General features: G+C 43.5%; 1 protein-coding gene across 3 annotated transcripts in view; it reads right to left on the reverse strand.

The window, feature by feature from the left end:
- The window catches only part of ARFGEF2 (ARF guanine nucleotide exchange factor 2), a gene marked incomplete at its 5' end in the record, with an annotated part of 77,006 nt that overhangs the window by 25,105 nt on the left and 34,439 nt on the right, over window positions 1-17,462 (reverse strand). For all 3 annotated transcript variants that reach the window (XM_084247444.1, XM_084247443.1, XM_084247442.1), the window contains 14 exons: window positions 1,334-1,481; window positions 3,577-3,735; window positions 5,025-5,153; window positions 6,190-6,341; window positions 6,929-7,100; window positions 7,183-7,267; window positions 8,178-8,383; window positions 8,930-9,041; window positions 11,372-11,555; window positions 12,339-12,447; window positions 13,483-13,622; window positions 14,315-14,414; window positions 14,996-15,230; window positions 16,690-16,820. In XM_084247444.1, coding sequence (XP_084103570.1) covers window positions 1,334-1,481; window positions 3,577-3,735; window positions 5,025-5,153; window positions 6,190-6,341; window positions 6,929-7,100; window positions 7,183-7,267; window positions 8,178-8,383; window positions 8,930-9,041; window positions 11,372-11,555; window positions 12,339-12,447; window positions 13,483-13,622; window positions 14,315-14,414; window positions 14,996-15,230; window positions 16,690-16,820 — 2,062 coding nt within the window. The remainder of the gene's footprint in view (window positions 1-1,333; window positions 1,482-3,576; window positions 3,736-5,024; window positions 5,154-6,189; window positions 6,342-6,928; window positions 7,101-7,182; window positions 7,268-8,177; window positions 8,384-8,929; window positions 9,042-11,371; window positions 11,556-12,338; window positions 12,448-13,482; window positions 13,623-14,314; window positions 14,415-14,995; window positions 15,231-16,689; window positions 16,821-17,462) is intronic.

Below are 17,462 nucleotides of genomic sequence, written 5' to 3' on the forward strand. Positions count from 1 at the left end.
CATAAATGAGAATGGTCCACAAGCAAAGGGCCCCTCAACTGATGACAAATGATACTGGGCATTTAAAATACATCCTTATTCCAAGCTCCCTTGTTTGTACCGACCAATTCACTTTCTTAAGTCTTTTACATGTTCATAGTATCAAATGCCTACATTTAGGAATAGAAATGCGAGCTTCTAGAACATGTCATGGCTTGCACCTGCTGAATGCCTGGGTGCTTCCTGGGAGTTCACTCCAGTCATCCTCACCAGCTCCCTGCCACAATCCCTCATCTTCAGAGTCCACACTTGCAACCACTGTATTCTCCCACTGCGACACTCTGTGTGGCACCTGGGAGCCTGGTCTCTGCAATCAAGTAGCCTGGGTTTGAAACCCACCTCTGCCACTTGCATGCAGTGTGATTTTGCTCACATTACTTCACCCTCAGTGCATCAGTTTCCTCATTTACAAAACAGGGTTATCGTCCCTACCTCATTGAGTTGTTTAAGCAAGTTAAAATTTATATATAGAGTATATAAACTAAGTGCCTGGAATGTGGTTTGGCACCTTTGTTTGTTCTCCTTACTCCTATCATTATGTTACACCACTAACAGGAGTCTCTCAATCCAATGCACAGTGAGAAAAAAATCCTACATTCATAAGGATACCATTCAAAAAAAAGCAACTCCCAAATAAAGAGATGCTGACACTTCCTTTTAAAATCTAGAGACATAGGGCCTCCTTAGTGGCACAAGGGGTTATGTCTCAGCACAATGAAACTATTGGCAGCCACTGCAGCATGAGTTTGATCCTCGGCCAGGGAACTGACCCACATGGCACAGCAGAGCTCTCTTGTCTCTCTTGCTCCCCTCAGCAGTGTATTTCAGTGGATCCGCCTATTCTGCTCCCCACTCTGTCTCTGGTGAATCCGCTCACCCCTGCCCCTGCACCTCTGGCCTATACCCTACCTCTTGCGTGCATAAATAAATAGCAGAAATCTTAAAAAAAAAAAAAAAAAAATCTAGAGACACCCCCCCCCCCCCCAATACCAGGTACTAAAGTTGTAGCCTCCTAAAGAAAATGGCTTCCACCCATCCCCCCATCCCCAACAATGTAGTTACATGTATAGAAAGGAAAATAATGCACCCTGCTGGTTTTGGCAAAATAGGCATTTTACTTGATAGCTGAATCACAATTAAGAGAGCCGAAGCAACACTTCCATTTTCATTCAAAACACAATGCCAGCTGGCACACAGAAAGTGACAGTGCGTGACAGTCTTGATGAAACAAGAAATGTGTCATCCTGGTTAACTTGCAAACCGTGATGGCCAGCTGTGGGGCCTGGTGACTTACTGAGGCCAAGGCCCATGAACTCGTCTCCCGCCAAGGTGTGGCTCTTCAGGCTCCCTTCTCTTTCACGCCCAGACCCGGACAGGTAGCGGGTCTTCACCCCTGTTCCAATCAGCTGAGCGAGCTCCAGCTGGCTGATGCATTTCAAGATCTAATGACAAGAGACAGTGAAGGAATGAGCTCTCACTTTACAGCCTGAGAAGGGCACTATCATCTTAATCATCAAAGTGATCTTGGAAACAGCTTTTCTTTCTTTCTTCTTAGGATGGTTTCCCTAGCCCTGGCTAGGCAATCCATGGAGTATAGGTCTTGAAGATTGACTTTTTAAAAAAAATTATTAAAAAGGGAAAAAGAAAATGAGCAAAAGCAAAGCTGTCCAATGGAGGCATGCCACTACATGTTTAATTTACAAATAAGTGCTCAATAAAGAGAGAAAGAGCACTTGATAGAAGGGGATTCCACCCACCATGTACTAAGTGAGCGCACCCTCTAGCTTGGCCCAGCCACCCTCACGGTCTTCCTGCTTGCCCTCTCATAACATATTGGCTTCACTGCCGCCCCTTTAACTTGATGGGTCTGCTCCTATCCCTGGGCCTGGCACTTCTTTACTCTTCCTTATGCCATGGCTCACTCCTTTGATTCTCACCTTAGATATGTCTCCCTCAGAGAGACCTCCTTGACCATGCTGAGATCACACCCACACCCCCATCAACATCCCCAGGTGACACTTTTTCCCTTAGCTTCTACCACTTTTTGGCATTACGCCATATATTTCTTTGTTCTCTGCCTCACGTGCCAACAGAGCATTAACTCTGTCTTGTTCACTGCTGAATCTCAAGCACTTAAAATAGTTGGCAATCATGATTCGGTTAAGTGGATGAATGTGAATGTGCCCCAGGACAGGTGTGCTGCGGGGGAAGACTAGCTTCCAGGCTTGAGGGGTGGCTCTGGTGCTTGGGGACACTTATTTCACACAAACCTCGACTGAACTTGCCTGAAGAAAAAGAAATCTGTCTCAACATCTCCTGGCTGAAGACTGGCTGCATGAGACTCACAGGCAGGACGACAGGAAGACTTCCAGGCAAACTGTTCAGGCAAATTCCTTCACTGAATTTTCAAGGGAACTTATGACTAAAGTTGAGTTTTTTTCTTTCATGCTAACCTTGTAATACAGTCTGAGAGTACAAGACTCTCAGTGGTATTTTAGAGCTGAGCATTTTTACTTATAAATTGTCTTCCTCTTGAGACTTAAAGAGAACCATCCGCTGATTTTCTACACAGCATGATCTATTAAATTTTCACTAGTAAACCTATCAATGCACCCTCTTTTCCAAAAGCTGGGGACTGTGTATTGTAAAGTACGTCATCTATACTGTACCCAAGAACCTTTGGCTCCAACTTGACTTCTCAAGGCCTCTGACCATCAATTAATTCAACTCAATTCAACTCAAGTTGTGTCTAACATTCCCAGGTGCTGCTATCTATTTGGCAACTGGCAGGATGGCACAGTACACTGATCACACCTCCCAGGTTAAAAAGTCATAGGAGAGAAAGCAGCTATTCACTGATTCACTAGGTATTTTCAGCAACGTCATTTTAAGTGGCCAGGTAACATTCTAAAGAATGGTGTAACACACTTTAAAAAAAAAAAAAAAAGAGCAATCTCTCATCCCAAATTCATTGGGAATTTGATGCTGTTTCTAATCTTTTCCTTAGAATAACGATAATTTTGATGAATCACTTTTCAAACATGTTTGTTACATCAATAATTGTCATCCCTAGGTGGTAATCTTTGAACATTGTTTAAAAAAAAGTGAGCCCACGGGCAATCTCCCTCAATGGTACATCGCAAGTGTTGACCATTTCTTTTTAGGTACTATCACAAGAGAAATCAGGCTCCTGGCTTTGTTTTAGATGAGTATGCTGAAGATAAGCACTCCCAGGAAGTGCACAGGCCATGGGGAAGGTGAAGCCAAATTAGGAAGTGCGCCCCATGCCTGCACTGGCCGCTGGTGCCAGGGCCCTCTGTCAGGTGGTGCATCTGAACACACTTCACCCAACATGACCCCAGAGAATCTGACTTTCAGACACAGAAGGTATTTGTGGATAAGAAAAAACCTACAGTTAAAGTTAGGCTTGATTTCAAGAAAAATGGAACTGACCAAAGAATGACAGTCAGTGAAAGGGAGGCCCGGAGTAAACCTAGAGAAGAAGTAACTGTCAGGCTTTTAAAGGAAAACACATACCTCATGCCAGGAATTCCCAAGGTAGTTGCCATCTGTGTGAGCCACAGTAATAAGTGTCTTTATGGTGTCAATGTTTTTCTGCTTCATTTCTGTGATGCTGGAGCTGGCTGTCAGAAGGGAGAAGCGAGCAAGAGCCTGAACATAGGCATCTCGTTCCAGCTGTAACCGAGAGAGCATGGAGAGTCCACCCTTAGTATGACTGTGCTCACATCTGCAGGACTGAGCGCTGGGCTCTCTGAGACCTTCTGCATACACATCAACAGGCTTTATGCACGTGACCAGGCCAGCTATCCCATACGGCATCATGCTAGTGAACATCCCCTAAAGCTCCTTACACACCACATGTTGGAGAACTAGCTCTCGCCTTTCCAACTGGCCTCAAACTTAATGCTCAGCATTCCACTTCCTGTGAAGGGAGTAGGGAAGAAATCTGTTGAATGCTTCAACTAATAAATTCTAGTATCTGCCTATTTTCTCAAGTGAAAAAATGAGGAAATAAATGGTGTCTTTAAAAGAAGTGAGCTATGAGCCTCCCTCGTAGCACAAGGGGTTAAGACACAACCTATGAAGCTATCCACAGCCACTGCAGCACGAGTTCGATCCCCGGCTAGGGCGCAACTCACATGGCGCAGCAGACCTCTCCTGACTTGCCTGCTGCTCCCCTCAGCAGTGTATTTCTGTCAATCTGCCTGTTCTGTTCCCCACTCTGTCTATGGTGAATCCTCTCACCTCCGACACCTCTGGCCTGTACCCCAGTTCTTATATGCATAAATAAATAAATCTTAAAAAAAAAAAAAGAAGTGAGCTGTGTCAAAGTTATGTAGCTACTGAAGATGCAGAGCTGGATTCTGAAATCCAGATTTTCTGATGTCAAAAAGTCTGTGGTCCTGGTGCAAAAGAAAATGTCTACCTGAACAAGTAAATGGGACCAGCAGACAGGTTTTCAAAATAAATGGGTGCAAATTTTGACTGATTTAGAAAGTAATGACATGAGACCGACAACCTCCTAATTTCGTTAACAGGCAGGGAATTGTATTTTGGTTTTTTGCTTGAATTTTTCAAGAGTCAAAAGGCTTACTGACATTCATTTTGCAGTGAACTATTTTGTTCCCCAGAGAAGAATTGGAAATAAGGGAAATTATAATTAAAAACTACTCATAAAAAGAAAAAATATCTTAAGTACTGGGAAGGCAAGACTATTTTATCAAATCTGGTCAGTTAGCTTGGACGCCACCTACGCTGAAAGAATGATCTAGCCAAATGTCCAACTTTCCCCTAATAAGGCTATTGCCAGCACAAATCTGTGAGTTTCTTCTCAGCAGGCATACGTAAACAGTTTACTGAGACATTTCTGGCTAATTAGAAATTTCTGATAATTTCTGAGTTTTGCCAAGTCTAAAAGAACATAGTCCACTGGCATCTCTGGGGCTCTTCTAACTTACGCCCACCTGCATTCCAAAGATGCAAGCAATCCGGATCGCACAGCGGATGCCTTCCAGACACAGGGAGGCCACTTCAGTGTCGTCACAGTTCTGCAGTCCAATGCTGTAGGCGGCCAAGAGTGGCGTCCACACCAGCTGCCAAGGGAGGAAGGTTTCCATAATGTCAACTTCCAGGATGGAAAGGGCACATGGCGGCTGCACTGCTCACGAGGAGCACAGCCAGAAGAGCAGCTCACTGCTACTCTGATTCCCACAGATTCCATTCACAATACAAGAGTTCCTCCTGAATTCTGGGCAAAGCTATTGCTATAGAGGTGTTAGTTACTAAATGTAGAGAGAGGAAATAGGTGGTGAATGTGCCGCCACCATCACATCCACCTGTGCCCACGGCAAATGCACTGATTAGTCAGAGACTCATGGCAGCCATTACCAATCACAGGCTGGCTGCCAAAATGTACAAGTGACTTATGTTCTCTAAACTAAGCTTATGAAAAGGTTCCTTATTATTTTGAATTGAGGTGGCATTAACTTATAGTGATGTAGGTTTTAGGCATATAGTTTTTCCTCACCTCGGCACCTAATTCAAATTATTTAAACTTTTCCTTCAATTTTCTGGTGAATCTGTTGGAAATAAAAGCTAACAAAAATCTCGAACTTAACGACTAAGGAGACTGACAATTATTATATCTTAGAGAAAAACTAATGCTATGTATATAGAATGTTTCTTTTCCAGACATTTAAAATGCAGAGACTTCACCTAATCTCACCTGATAAACCGGCCCTGAGGCTACTCAGATACAGCTCACAATAAAATGGTTTCTTTGGCCAGAGTAACTACTAATTCATTCAATCCCCAGCAGCCCTGACAACAATACTGTTTCTGACCCCATTGCACAGATGATGAAGAGAGAGAGGCTGAGTGCTCTGATCAAGGTCACTACAAAGCGGCTAAGGCAAGATTCCAATGGGACAAAGCCCACATTTGCAGCGAAGGCAGGCACTTCCCCAGCATCATCAAAGGGCTTCCAGGAAGGCCCTGCTTCAGTCACTGGCTCAGAGAGAAGCACACACACTTGGCCTTTGCTCTCTTCGATCTCTTCACCATTATAACTCTCTGGTCAGCTTCCAGCTGGGCAGCTCCAGAGTCAGGCCTAGCCACATCCTCTCTCACCTTGAACATTGGCCGGACGTGATCCAAGTGAGTGGCGCTGGTAAATGGAGCTTTGGCGTGGCTCACAGCCTCCATCAGAGCTTTGGCTGTTTTAGCCATTTGTTCCATCTCCAAATTGTATAGTAGCCTCCGCTGTTTTTCACTAGCTACATCTACAAAGAAATAAGAGCATGGCAATAGCAGCTTATACCCACTAAATGCCTGCTATGTGCCAGGCACAATTTCACGATTTTTGTTACAAATATTACAATTTTGCTGATGGAAACAATGAGGCTCAGAGAAGTTAAGTACTTGCCCAAGGTCATGCAGGAGTAAGTAGTAGCGTAGGGACTTGAACCCAGGCAGTGTGGTACTAAAGCCTGTGTCTAAATCCCTCCACTCTGCTGCCTCTTGAACAAAAAAATGGAGTTTCACAGGGGACTTAACTAACAGAATCCTCACAGAGATTGGCACAATCACCACAAGCAAAGTTTTAAGGAACATTTCTAGGGAGTAATTTAGCTCCCAGATTACTTATTTTATATTCCCCCTTGTAACTAATCACAAGTCTAGCAAGAAAATGGTGATATTATGAGGGAACCAATGAGGGAACCAACAGAATCACAATAATTAATTTAATCATATTTCTTATTCAGACACCTACATATGCAAATCAAATTTATCATCAGGGACTTTAATCATGCATTCTGATACACTCAAAAATTGAAATCAATAGAAATAATTTGCCATTAGATCTTACTCTGCTTAGTAGATTTGGTTGCGATTGTATGCTCTTTTGTTTCTTTCATTGCAATTTTCTTGCCTTCAATCTCTTCGTAGATGCTGGAGAGATATTCTTCTGGTAAATCTTTACTATCGTTGATACCCCGATTCATTTTAATATACTGCTCTTTTGTCATTTTATTTTTTACCTAAAATTAAAAACCACTTAGAAAATGGCCAATCGTGCAAAATCACTTATTTAGCCACAGTATAGGTCACTAAATCTTTTACCTGAGGGCTGTGCAAGTCTGTAGTTAGCATGATGATTGAATATGCGAGGACATATGCAGTGTCAGCACTAGCAAACAGAGTTTGCCTGGAAGAAAAGATTACAATGTGAGAACACGGCTGGACATGCAGCTGGAGGTGCACTGCTAATAGGGAGACACTTCACAAAAAGCAGCCAGGTGTACCCCATGATGCCAGAGACTTCATCATCACAGAATGATGACCAACGTCCCTGACTGTAGAAAAGCTAACTGATTCTGCCTTTGCCAACCATACCATCTCACGGGGACCAATTAATATGAAAACTGTATTGCCTTGAGAAGCAGAATTGTTACCCAAATGTTTCCATTCAACAGTTTTCACATCAACTTCCAGACATTCTCAACTGGAAGGAGCATGAGCTTCTGAAGGAGCATGAGCTTCTGAAACAATTTATATTAAATTCTGGCTCTGCCACTTAATAGCTAATTAATTACTAAATTAATTAAATGAAATGTCTGTCATGGCATGGTTGACACACAGGAATATATGTTCTGTTCAATTTCCACTTCCTACAAAATAAGGCCTACTTATCGCAAACTGCCCCAAGATAAAATCCGACACTTATGCAGGTTTTATTAGTCACATGGTCATTTTTGTAACCTGCTAATCAGTCTGTAACCAAACAGACCCAGAATCTTCTACATCTACCCAATATATTAAATCAGGGATCGGTTCTTGATTAAGGAAGTGCCTCCCTTAACTTATAAAATCACTCTTTGATTGTAATTCACGGTTTGGGCTCTAGCCTCCTGGTCCTCCAACTCCTCGTCTGTAGAAAGGGTACACAAACACTTGCTTGAGGTTTCATGTGGGCTCATCCCTGAGAGCACACCAGGCACATAACCTTTAGTTACCTGGCAGAGATTTTAAGATTAGACTCAACTTCCAACCAAATTACAATTAATGTCTGAGGTAGGTGAAAGGTAATATGGAAGGGGTGTAAACATGACACACACCCCTGGTTGCACTCTATGTATCTTGCAGCAAACTTCTCCATTAACCGATCAATTTTCTGGGCTTCTCCAGGTAGGCGGAAACCTTCTAGAAACGTTCGCAATGCTGAGACAAACTCCTTTTCACAGAAGTCAAGTTGGTCCACGTAGGCATACATCACCTCCTTATTGAATCGTGTGCTGTCTCCCAGAAAATCACCTACTTGGGTCTGAAACATACACACATCTAGAAGTTGTCAAATATGAGCCTACAATAAAAGACACTTCAGGATTGCGGGGGCGGGGGTGAAGTGAGGAGAGGGTTAGGAGAATGCCCCAGCATTAGTAAGCACCCAGAGCAGGCTTATCTGCTGGAAAACTAGGTGACTCCTTCAGCCTGCCCACCCACTGATTCTAGGTTCAGTCTGTCCTGCTGCAGATGAAGGAAGAGGAGGAGACACAAGAGGTGGAAAAATGGAGGAATGATGGGACACATTCTGGAAGGTTAACTGCAGACAGAGAACCCAAAGTACAATTTTTAGCAGTCAAGATACACTTTTAGCTCTAACACCATTCTACCAAATACACAACTGCCTGCTGGGAGGTTAGTTTATTCCCTTCAAAGAACTGATTCCAACACTAGTGAAAGGGATAAATAGGACCACGGTAAGCAGGGGTATGAACAGTAGCCAGTGGCCGATCTTTAGGTCAAAGCCATAAAGGTTTTAGAACCACCTGAAGGAACCCACATTCAAGTGCCCAAGCCTCAGACTTACAGAATCAAGGCGCTCCTCCTGGTGCAGGAATTGGGCAATGTCTTCAACTGACGTTCCCAGCATGCCCTGCTCCTGAAGAAACTGGATCCCTCTCTTGGGTTTCTTGTTGAATCTGTTTCAAGAAGAGAGAGTACAAGGGTTGCTTATTTCAAAATATGGAGGACAGAAAAGGCTGGCTGGCATTTGAGGCAGATTACAGTATCAGCATGAAGGCTAATCACTGCAACACATAATCATACCAACACATCAGTTTGGAAGGGCTGTTGGGTTTGGTAGGTTTTCTAAATTCCACCTTTAATTTCTGACCTGGCTATAGCAGCATCTGCTGGTTGTCACCCAATGTCCATTCTCCCCTTCTCCAATACCAATAAAACCTTATATATTTAGCTAGGTAAACAAGTATCTGGATCAAAACTACATTTGCCCACCTCCTTTAAACAAAGTATGGTCATGTGATAAAGTTCTGGCCAGTGGGACGTGAGCCAAAGTGGTGAGGGGATTTCTAGGAAGAGTCCTTAAACAAAGCTGACTTGGCTGGAAAGTTATGTATTTTTTGCACTTTCCCACTCCTTTCCTGGAATATATGCATGATGACAGGGAACCAAAGTCACTGGTGATCCAGTGGTCATCTTAAACCTTGAGGCAACACTGAAACTAGAAATGTAGATGATGATGAAGCAGAGATCAAAGGAGCCTGGAATCGCTGATGTCCATCAGAGTCACCATAGCAGCTCTGCACTGACTACTCTGGGATTTCCTTTAAGAGTGCTGAAGCACTGTTACTTTGTAGTGCCTCTGAAAGGCAGGCAAACTTAATGTTTAGATTCAATTTGTTATTAAACAGGCCCTGCTTTATAGAATGCTATTCATAATCAAGCACAACTTGTGGCAGAGCTGTTAAGGATGGACATGAATAGGGTGAAAAAGAGAACTCAGGACCTGCTTGGATAGTGTGGTTACAGAAGGCCTCTTTGAGGAAGAGATGTTTTGATAAATCTGAAGGATGAAAAAGGCCTGAGAGTGCTCAAAAGCAGGGAGGCAATGGTGAAGAAATAGCTGAGGCATTGAAATAGCTGAAATGCATTGCGTGACTGAGGGCTATTGGCAGGAGATGAGGTCAGTGAGGCTGGAACAAGCCGTGATGAAGAAATGGGAAACATGGGAAGATTATAGGCAGGGGAGTGATAAAACCTGAATTACGCTTTTAAGAGGACTTTAACTGCTATGGGGAGAACAGACAGGGGGTGAGCAGGAATAGTGAAAGTGGAAATGAGATTAATACTTCATTAATAAATGAGAATGATAACTTCAATTTTTAAAATAAACCGAATTTACTGAGTTAACGAATCATTCAAAAGCTGGACAGAGGGCCTCCCCTGGTGGCACAGAGGTTGAGCGCTGTGCTGTGAAGCTGCCCGCAGCTTCTGCAGCGCTGGTTCTATCCCCGGCCGCAGGTGAGGATCCCACATGGTGCGACAGACCTCTCCTGCCGCGCCCGTTGCTCCCCTCAGCAGTGTATTTCGTCGGTCTGCCTGTTCTGTTCCCCGCTCTGGCTTTGGTGAATTCGCTCACCCTCCCGCGCTTCTGACTGTACCCAGTGCTTGTATAAATAAATAAATAAATAAATCTTTAAAAAAAAAAAAAGGCTGGACAGAGGGCCTCCCTGGTGGCACAAGGGGTTAAGACGCAACCTATGAAGCTACCTGCAGCCACTGTAGCACGAGTTCGATCCCTGGCCAGGGAGCTACCCACATGAAGCAGCAGACTTCTCCTGACTCGCCTGCTGCTCCCCTCAGCAGTGTATTTCCATCGATCTGCCTGTTCTGTTCCCCACTCTGTCTCTGGTGAATCCTCTCACCCTCCCGTGCATCTGGCCTGTACCCTGGTTCTTATATGAATAAATAAATCTTTGGAAAAAAAAAAAAAAGGACAACAAGGTAGTAACAATGAGGGTGTGGCTATATGGGAATATTTCCTTAATTTTCAAACATGTAAGGATGAAGTACCACCATGGTGACAAATTACTTCTAAATGATTCAGAAAAACAATAAACATATATAAACCTAATATGGCAAATGTTAATTTTTCTGTTTTTTGAGATTTTTCATAATATATAATTGGGAAACAAAAACATTACTACTGGTAATTTCCTCTAGGTAATTTTATCAGCAATTTTTACATTCTTGTTTTGTATTTTTCTGTCCTCTAAATTGGTTTCATTTTTTCATTATGCAAACAAACAAACAAACAAAACCTAGTCATCAATCACAAGAAAGTATTAAATCTCTACCCCCAGCAAAATCTCCCTCTGTCTGGCTCAAACAGGCTCAGGTAAAAGTACCAGTAATGAGCATTTCCCCTTGAGAGTCTGTCTAGGTTCTCAGAGGAGACTGGCTTTGTCAGAGTCCCAAAAGATCCAGCTGGAGTGACAGCCATACTCACAGGTCAATGCCATGTTCAATGATTTCCTTTTGTTGCTTGATGACTTCAAACTGCTCTGGATCATCCTGGACAGTTGTCTGGGTCCCTGAGGACATGGTGGACTCCAAGGAAGTTACACTGCTCCGTCTTGCCATGTCAAGGCCTTTCCCATCCCCCATTTCCTGATCTGTGCTCCTGTCCTGACCTGCAGGGATATCAAGGCAAAGGAAACCAAATAAGCAGGTGGGACACAGACACAGCTGAGCTCAGGTCTGGCCATGTGATTGACTTTCCCATCCCCCATTTCCTGATCTGTGCTCCTGTCCTGACCTGCAGGGATATCAAGGCAAAGGAAACCAAATAAGCAGGTGGGACACAGACACAGCTGAGCTCAGGTCTGGCCATGTGATTGCCTTTCCCAAATCTGTAACAATAAAGCTGGTACTATAAGGACCAAATGCATGAAAACTTGGTATCATTCAAACACTTTAATTAAATACTTATTTTTTGGTGGAACTTGATAAGCTGACTCTAAAATTCACATGAAAGAATAAAAATGTAAAAATAGCCAAGACACTTGAAAAACAATGAACAGGAAAACCTGCGCAAACTATAGAACTCCAGTCATTTGAAAAGCATGGTACTGGTGTGAGAACAGACAAGTCAGTAGAATAGAAGAGAAAATTCAGAGACAGACTAACGCACACAAGGGAACTCGGTATGTCATAAAGGAGGTGCTTCAAAAGTGAGGGAGGAACTCCTAAAAAGAGGTAAAAAAAATCAACACAAGCTCTCCACTTGGAAAATGAGGGAGGATCATAACTCACACTATTCCCCCAGAGAAGGAAAATCTTTAGAATATGACAGGAATTTCGCAACCTGAAGTGTTTTGCTAGCTCTACGACAATGACACCGAGGCAACTTTCCCGCAGCCCTAAGGAGCCTGTCGAGAACTGAGGTAGCAGTAGAAGCAGTAACACCCCCTCACCGAGGCTGGTCTGGTGGTTGGGATTCACATACAGGTCTTTGCTCCATTCCACCATGCACTTGAGGATGGACACGAGGCACTCCAGGCCCTTCTTCCTCAGACTGAGCTCCTAAAGGACGGAAGTGACACGGCAGAGACATAGCAGATAAATTAAGTGCAGATACCAAGCAGGCATCTCAGACATTCAGGATTATTCAGTACAAAACCCAAGGAAAAGTTAACCGGTAGCACAAGTATTGAAAGGGCATGCTGCAGAGAACCCCGAACACCTCTACAAACACCCTTGCAGCCAAACCGTGGGGTGGGTGCTTTCCTAAAATTAACACCACTTGGATTTTTAAAAGGAAGGTCTCATTCTTAGTTTGGATAATTTTAAAAAACACTTGAAACTTTTATTTCTAGTAACAGGATGTTGTTAATCAGTGAAAAGAGAAAGAATATTATACAAGTGAGCAAATATGGATAAAGCCTTATCCTTAAACACACGCAACTGCATTCCATTTTAAGGCTCACTCTACAAGTAAATAAAAACACTGATTTTAAAAAAAGAAAAAGCATTTTACATAAAAAAAAGTTGAATGAGCTGCAGAAGACAATGAAAATGCAAATATTTTAGACACAAAACAGCATCTAAGGTGGTACAGACTTTTCTGTGAATCTAGTAACTAAGGAACTTTTTTTAGGAAAAATGCCCAGATACCAAAATTCTACCCATAATTTCAGGCAGCTCACAGACCTTCTGACTGTTCATTTAGGATCCTATTCTTCATAGGTATCTTAATAATGTGTCAGTCTCCTAGTAAGAGGCTGTCTGCTCTGCCTATACCGGAGACTAAGATCCTGTTTCCACACCATCTTTGGAAAGGTGACGTGATCTCGCTGAGTCCAGCTTAACTGTCCCCTTCCCCTCCTTGGGAGACAGGCCTGAGGCCTGTTGAAAAGACAGCCTCCCACTCCCAGCTCTTCTCTACACCCACATCTTCCTTGTTTGCTTCAAGTGCTGCGCCAGCAGCAGTTGTGTGCCAGCATGCGTGTGTGTTCACGTTTGTGAACAAAACGGCACTGAGAACAGTACCTGGACATGACAAATGTTTATTGAAATGAATGAACGTTCAATATAAACAAGCGTTCTCAATATTTTTACCTGCAGAGGTGTCATTCCCAGCTCGTGTCCACTTCTTCCCTGAGCGATTTTGGATAAATCATTTACAAGGCGCTCAAAAATGTTAGCAGCATTTAAATCACAGTCGTAGTTGACATAAATATCCACAACACACTGGGCATCTTGGAAAATAACACAGATATGAGAAATTCTGATGGAACACAAGTAGCAGCTATGTATTCTTATTAAATGAGATCCTTTTGTCAAATTCCTTTCCCAGAGAACTACTGACTCAGGTAGACAAACCTCATTCAGGAAATGGATGCTGGAAGTGCTAAGAAGGTCTAGCTTTAGTATTCACTGAATCTCAGGCTACTCATTCCACCTCCCCAAGGCTCCTTTCCTCATCAAAAAAGGGGACAACAGTTGCCTGGCCCACCTCTAGAAGTTGTATATTACGTTTGATGAAATTACTTGTCTGAATGACAGACAAGTGGCCAACAAGGATCAGCAGCACCATTCCATTGGCCCTGTGACCAACAAATGCACATAGCTTATAGGAAGGTGGCCAGCTGTTCTGGTTTTCCAGGGCTTTCTAGGGGCTTTCCCAGGAATGGGGGGGGGGTTCCCAAGACTCACGCTTCCAGTGCTAAAACCAGAAAGTCCTGGGCAAACGAGACTGAGTTGGCCATCCTCTAAAGCAGAGGTGGTGTGGGACTAGTTACTAGGTTAGAATATTTGCCTTTAAGGTAATGATTTTCCCAACATGTCAGTAAAACTCTAAAAGGAGGTCTTAATCTCAACTTCAGAAAATGAAGCACTGAAAGTGTTTCTGGGCCAATAAAATGGATGAGCACCCTCAGGGGGGAAATACCTGCACAGATCCTTGTCAGAGTCTGAATAACCATCCACCTGTGCTCAAAAGAACTTGTTGATGTTTCTAAAATGTTCAGGAAAATCTCCTTGAAAAAGACCTATATGACATGAAGACAAAGGAGGGCACTGGTAAACAGGCAGTTGTAGGGTTCAAAACCCCCAAACACTTTAAAGTAGTGAAGTGGCTTGGACAGACAGAGCAGAGCTGAGCACAGGTGCTACTGGACAGCATGGGACTCTGGCCTTGGTGTGACAGCTCGGGGATAGGGCCATGGTGACCTGGAGGCCGTGGGTCCTATCAGAGGAAGCAGTTGCCATGAACTGCCAAACGGACAGGCAGGATCAGGGTTGTGATTTTTCAAGAAAAACCAGAAATCTGGATTTTCTGTAAAATCTGATTTCCCAATTTAGCAACTGATTTAAGCCATTTAAAACAATTTACAGATTAATCAAACACGTCTGTAGGGCTCAACATAGCATACAGGTCATGCAATTTAAACTTCTGTTTAAAATTTGGCACGTAAGATTTTGGGGCAGTAATTTTTCATGTTCTTTTCTCAATCAAAAGGTTTTCTGGGGGTGCCAATTATACTTGCTGTAGTTTCTGGTGACTACACCAACAGCAGTGAACTCATCAGGCTTACATATCATCAAATTAAAAAATCAATCTGAGCCATACCTCTATTTGCATTTTCAAGTGCATTTTAAAGTTTGAAAGAAGAGTAAGAAAAATGGCAAGCGAGAGCTCAAAAACATCAGGCACTGAAGAGACGCCGTTTTTGGACAATGCCACGCAGAGATATTGCTTGATTGCATTGATGAACATCTCATGAGTCCTGAAGACTGGGCCAGCATTCTGCAACACGGAGAGGAGCAGCTGCAGGGAGACCACTTTGGAGCGCAGCTCGTGGGATCTGGCAGAGCAAACAAAAAACGAGAGTGCTAAAGATAAAATTTTAGAAAGCATGCTTAGAGAGAAGACATTGCTCTTCTACCAGGGAGCAGAATATGCTGAGAAGCCAATGAATTAAGAAGTAGCAACAGTACCCAATGTCAACACAACGAGGGCAGATGAGACAAGGTGGGTTTATTCTTGGAACTAGCATGGCCTGTGAGAAAAAGAGCTGCCAGCTCCTATTCTTTCTGGGCCTCTCCATCAGAAAGTAGAGAACACAGCATAAGTAAATTATGTGTCAAATGGCTCTGGAGAGCTGGTTCTGCAGCTGTGCTGACAGAACCAATTATTTTACATTATTCATGTGAGAACAAGACATCTGCCCCCAGATAAGGGAGATGGCATACTCTATCACCCCTCCTCATCCTCCCCCAGTCCCAGGTATGGTGAAAAATGGACAATTTTCCTAATGGTTATCATATCCTCACTAGAAGAGTTGAAGATGATCATTAATGACGGGTAACAAAGATAATAGTGACTATAAAATTTTAAAGGGCAAGGCCCTGTGCTTGGGCATCATAGTATCATGATTTAGTCAATCGCTCCTGTGAGGTGGCTTTCCACAGCCCTATTTTTCATGTGGGGTCTGGTAACTACTGCAGTATAGAGCTGGTCGGCGGGGAGTAGCCAGAACTAAAGGCAGGCAGCTCTCGCTCTGAAGCTGCACTGGGACATGTCACAGAACGGCCATCCTACAGGTAGTTCATTCACTACAAAGAAAAGTTTGACTTTTCTGGGTAGAATGTGGGGTTTAAATCTGTATCCACAGGGTGTCCCTGGTGGCGCAGTGGTAGAGCGCTGGGTTGCGAGGCTGCCCGCGGCCTCTGCGGCGCCAGTTCAATCCCCGGCTGCTCCCCGGTCACCGGAGGAGGGTCCCACATGGCGCGCAGACCTCTCCTGCCGCCCGCTGCTCCTGTCAGCAGTGTACTTCGGTCCTTCTGCCTGCTCTGCTCCCCGCTCTGGCTCTGGTGAATTCTCTCACCCTCCCGCGCTTCTGACTGTACCCAGTGCATGTATAAACAAAACAAACAAATAAATAAATAAAAACATGCCTCTATTAAAAAAAAAAAATTGTTGAGTATTCTCAACATTTGTGGAAAAAAAAAAAAAATCTGTATCCACAAAGCAGGTTTCTAACCAGGGCAAGAAATAGTGTGCATGTCAACATAATGATTATTCTCAGCATACCAACCAAAGAAAGCAAAACTGGGCAAAATCTTGGTTGGAGGGGACATGGAAATGATTCACTATGAAAAGACCAGCAGGGACCACATGAGTCTGAAAGGCTATTCTGAGTAGATTCCTGAACTTGTATCCCCCCTCGCCCCAGGGAGACTGAGCACTGGGGATTCTTGGGCCTCTGAAGAGCCTCCTGGATCACTGGAGTTAAAAACAGCTGAGAAGTGCTATTTGCTCACTTTGGATCTGGGGGGCCATCACCAAGGGGTTTCATGGACAGCTTGCAAAGGGAGCGAAACACAAGGAAGGCGTCTTTCTGCAGAATGTGAGAGAATCTAGCGGCCACCTGGTGTCCTTGAGCATCTGATTCCTAAGATTAGAAATAAACAAGAAAAAAACCAAAAGGTCAGAAGAAAAGGATAATACTTTTCAAAAACAAAAAATATAACTATGTCATGTAAAGTCCAATTTTCAAATTTATTCAATGGGGAAGTGAGGGATGTGGGGGAAGAGAAGACGTGGCAAAATTGGAACTACGGGGGTGTCATCACAGCAATTCTAGAACCTTGCTCCTCATCTTCCAAAAATGGGAAGGCTTGGTTGAAAATGATAAAGAAGAAATGGTAAAAAAACTAAAACAGGGCCTCCCCTGGTGGCGCAGTGGTTGAGCGCTGGGCTGCGAGGCTGCCCGCAGCCTCCGCAGAGCCAGTTCATTCCCCGGCCGCCGGCGAGGGTCACACACACACACACACACACACACACACACACACACACACACACACAACTAAAACAAACAGGCAATTATTTAGAGGTTCACACACACACACACACACACACACACACTAAAACAAACAGGCAATTATTTAGATCAGCTTCACTAAAAAGGCATTTCTAAGAATACTATTGTAGGATAAATGAGGAAAAAATGATAGGCATTTAAAAATAAATTTCTTTAAAAAGTAAGTTATATTTAAAAAGTTTTAAAATAAACACTTGTAACATATGACAAGGA

Source organism: Talpa europaea (assembly GCF_964194135.1).
Source record: "Talpa europaea genome assembly, chromosome: 11".
In the NCBI taxonomy this organism is placed as follows: Eukaryota; Metazoa; Chordata; class Mammalia; order Eulipotyphla; family Talpidae; genus Talpa; species Talpa europaea.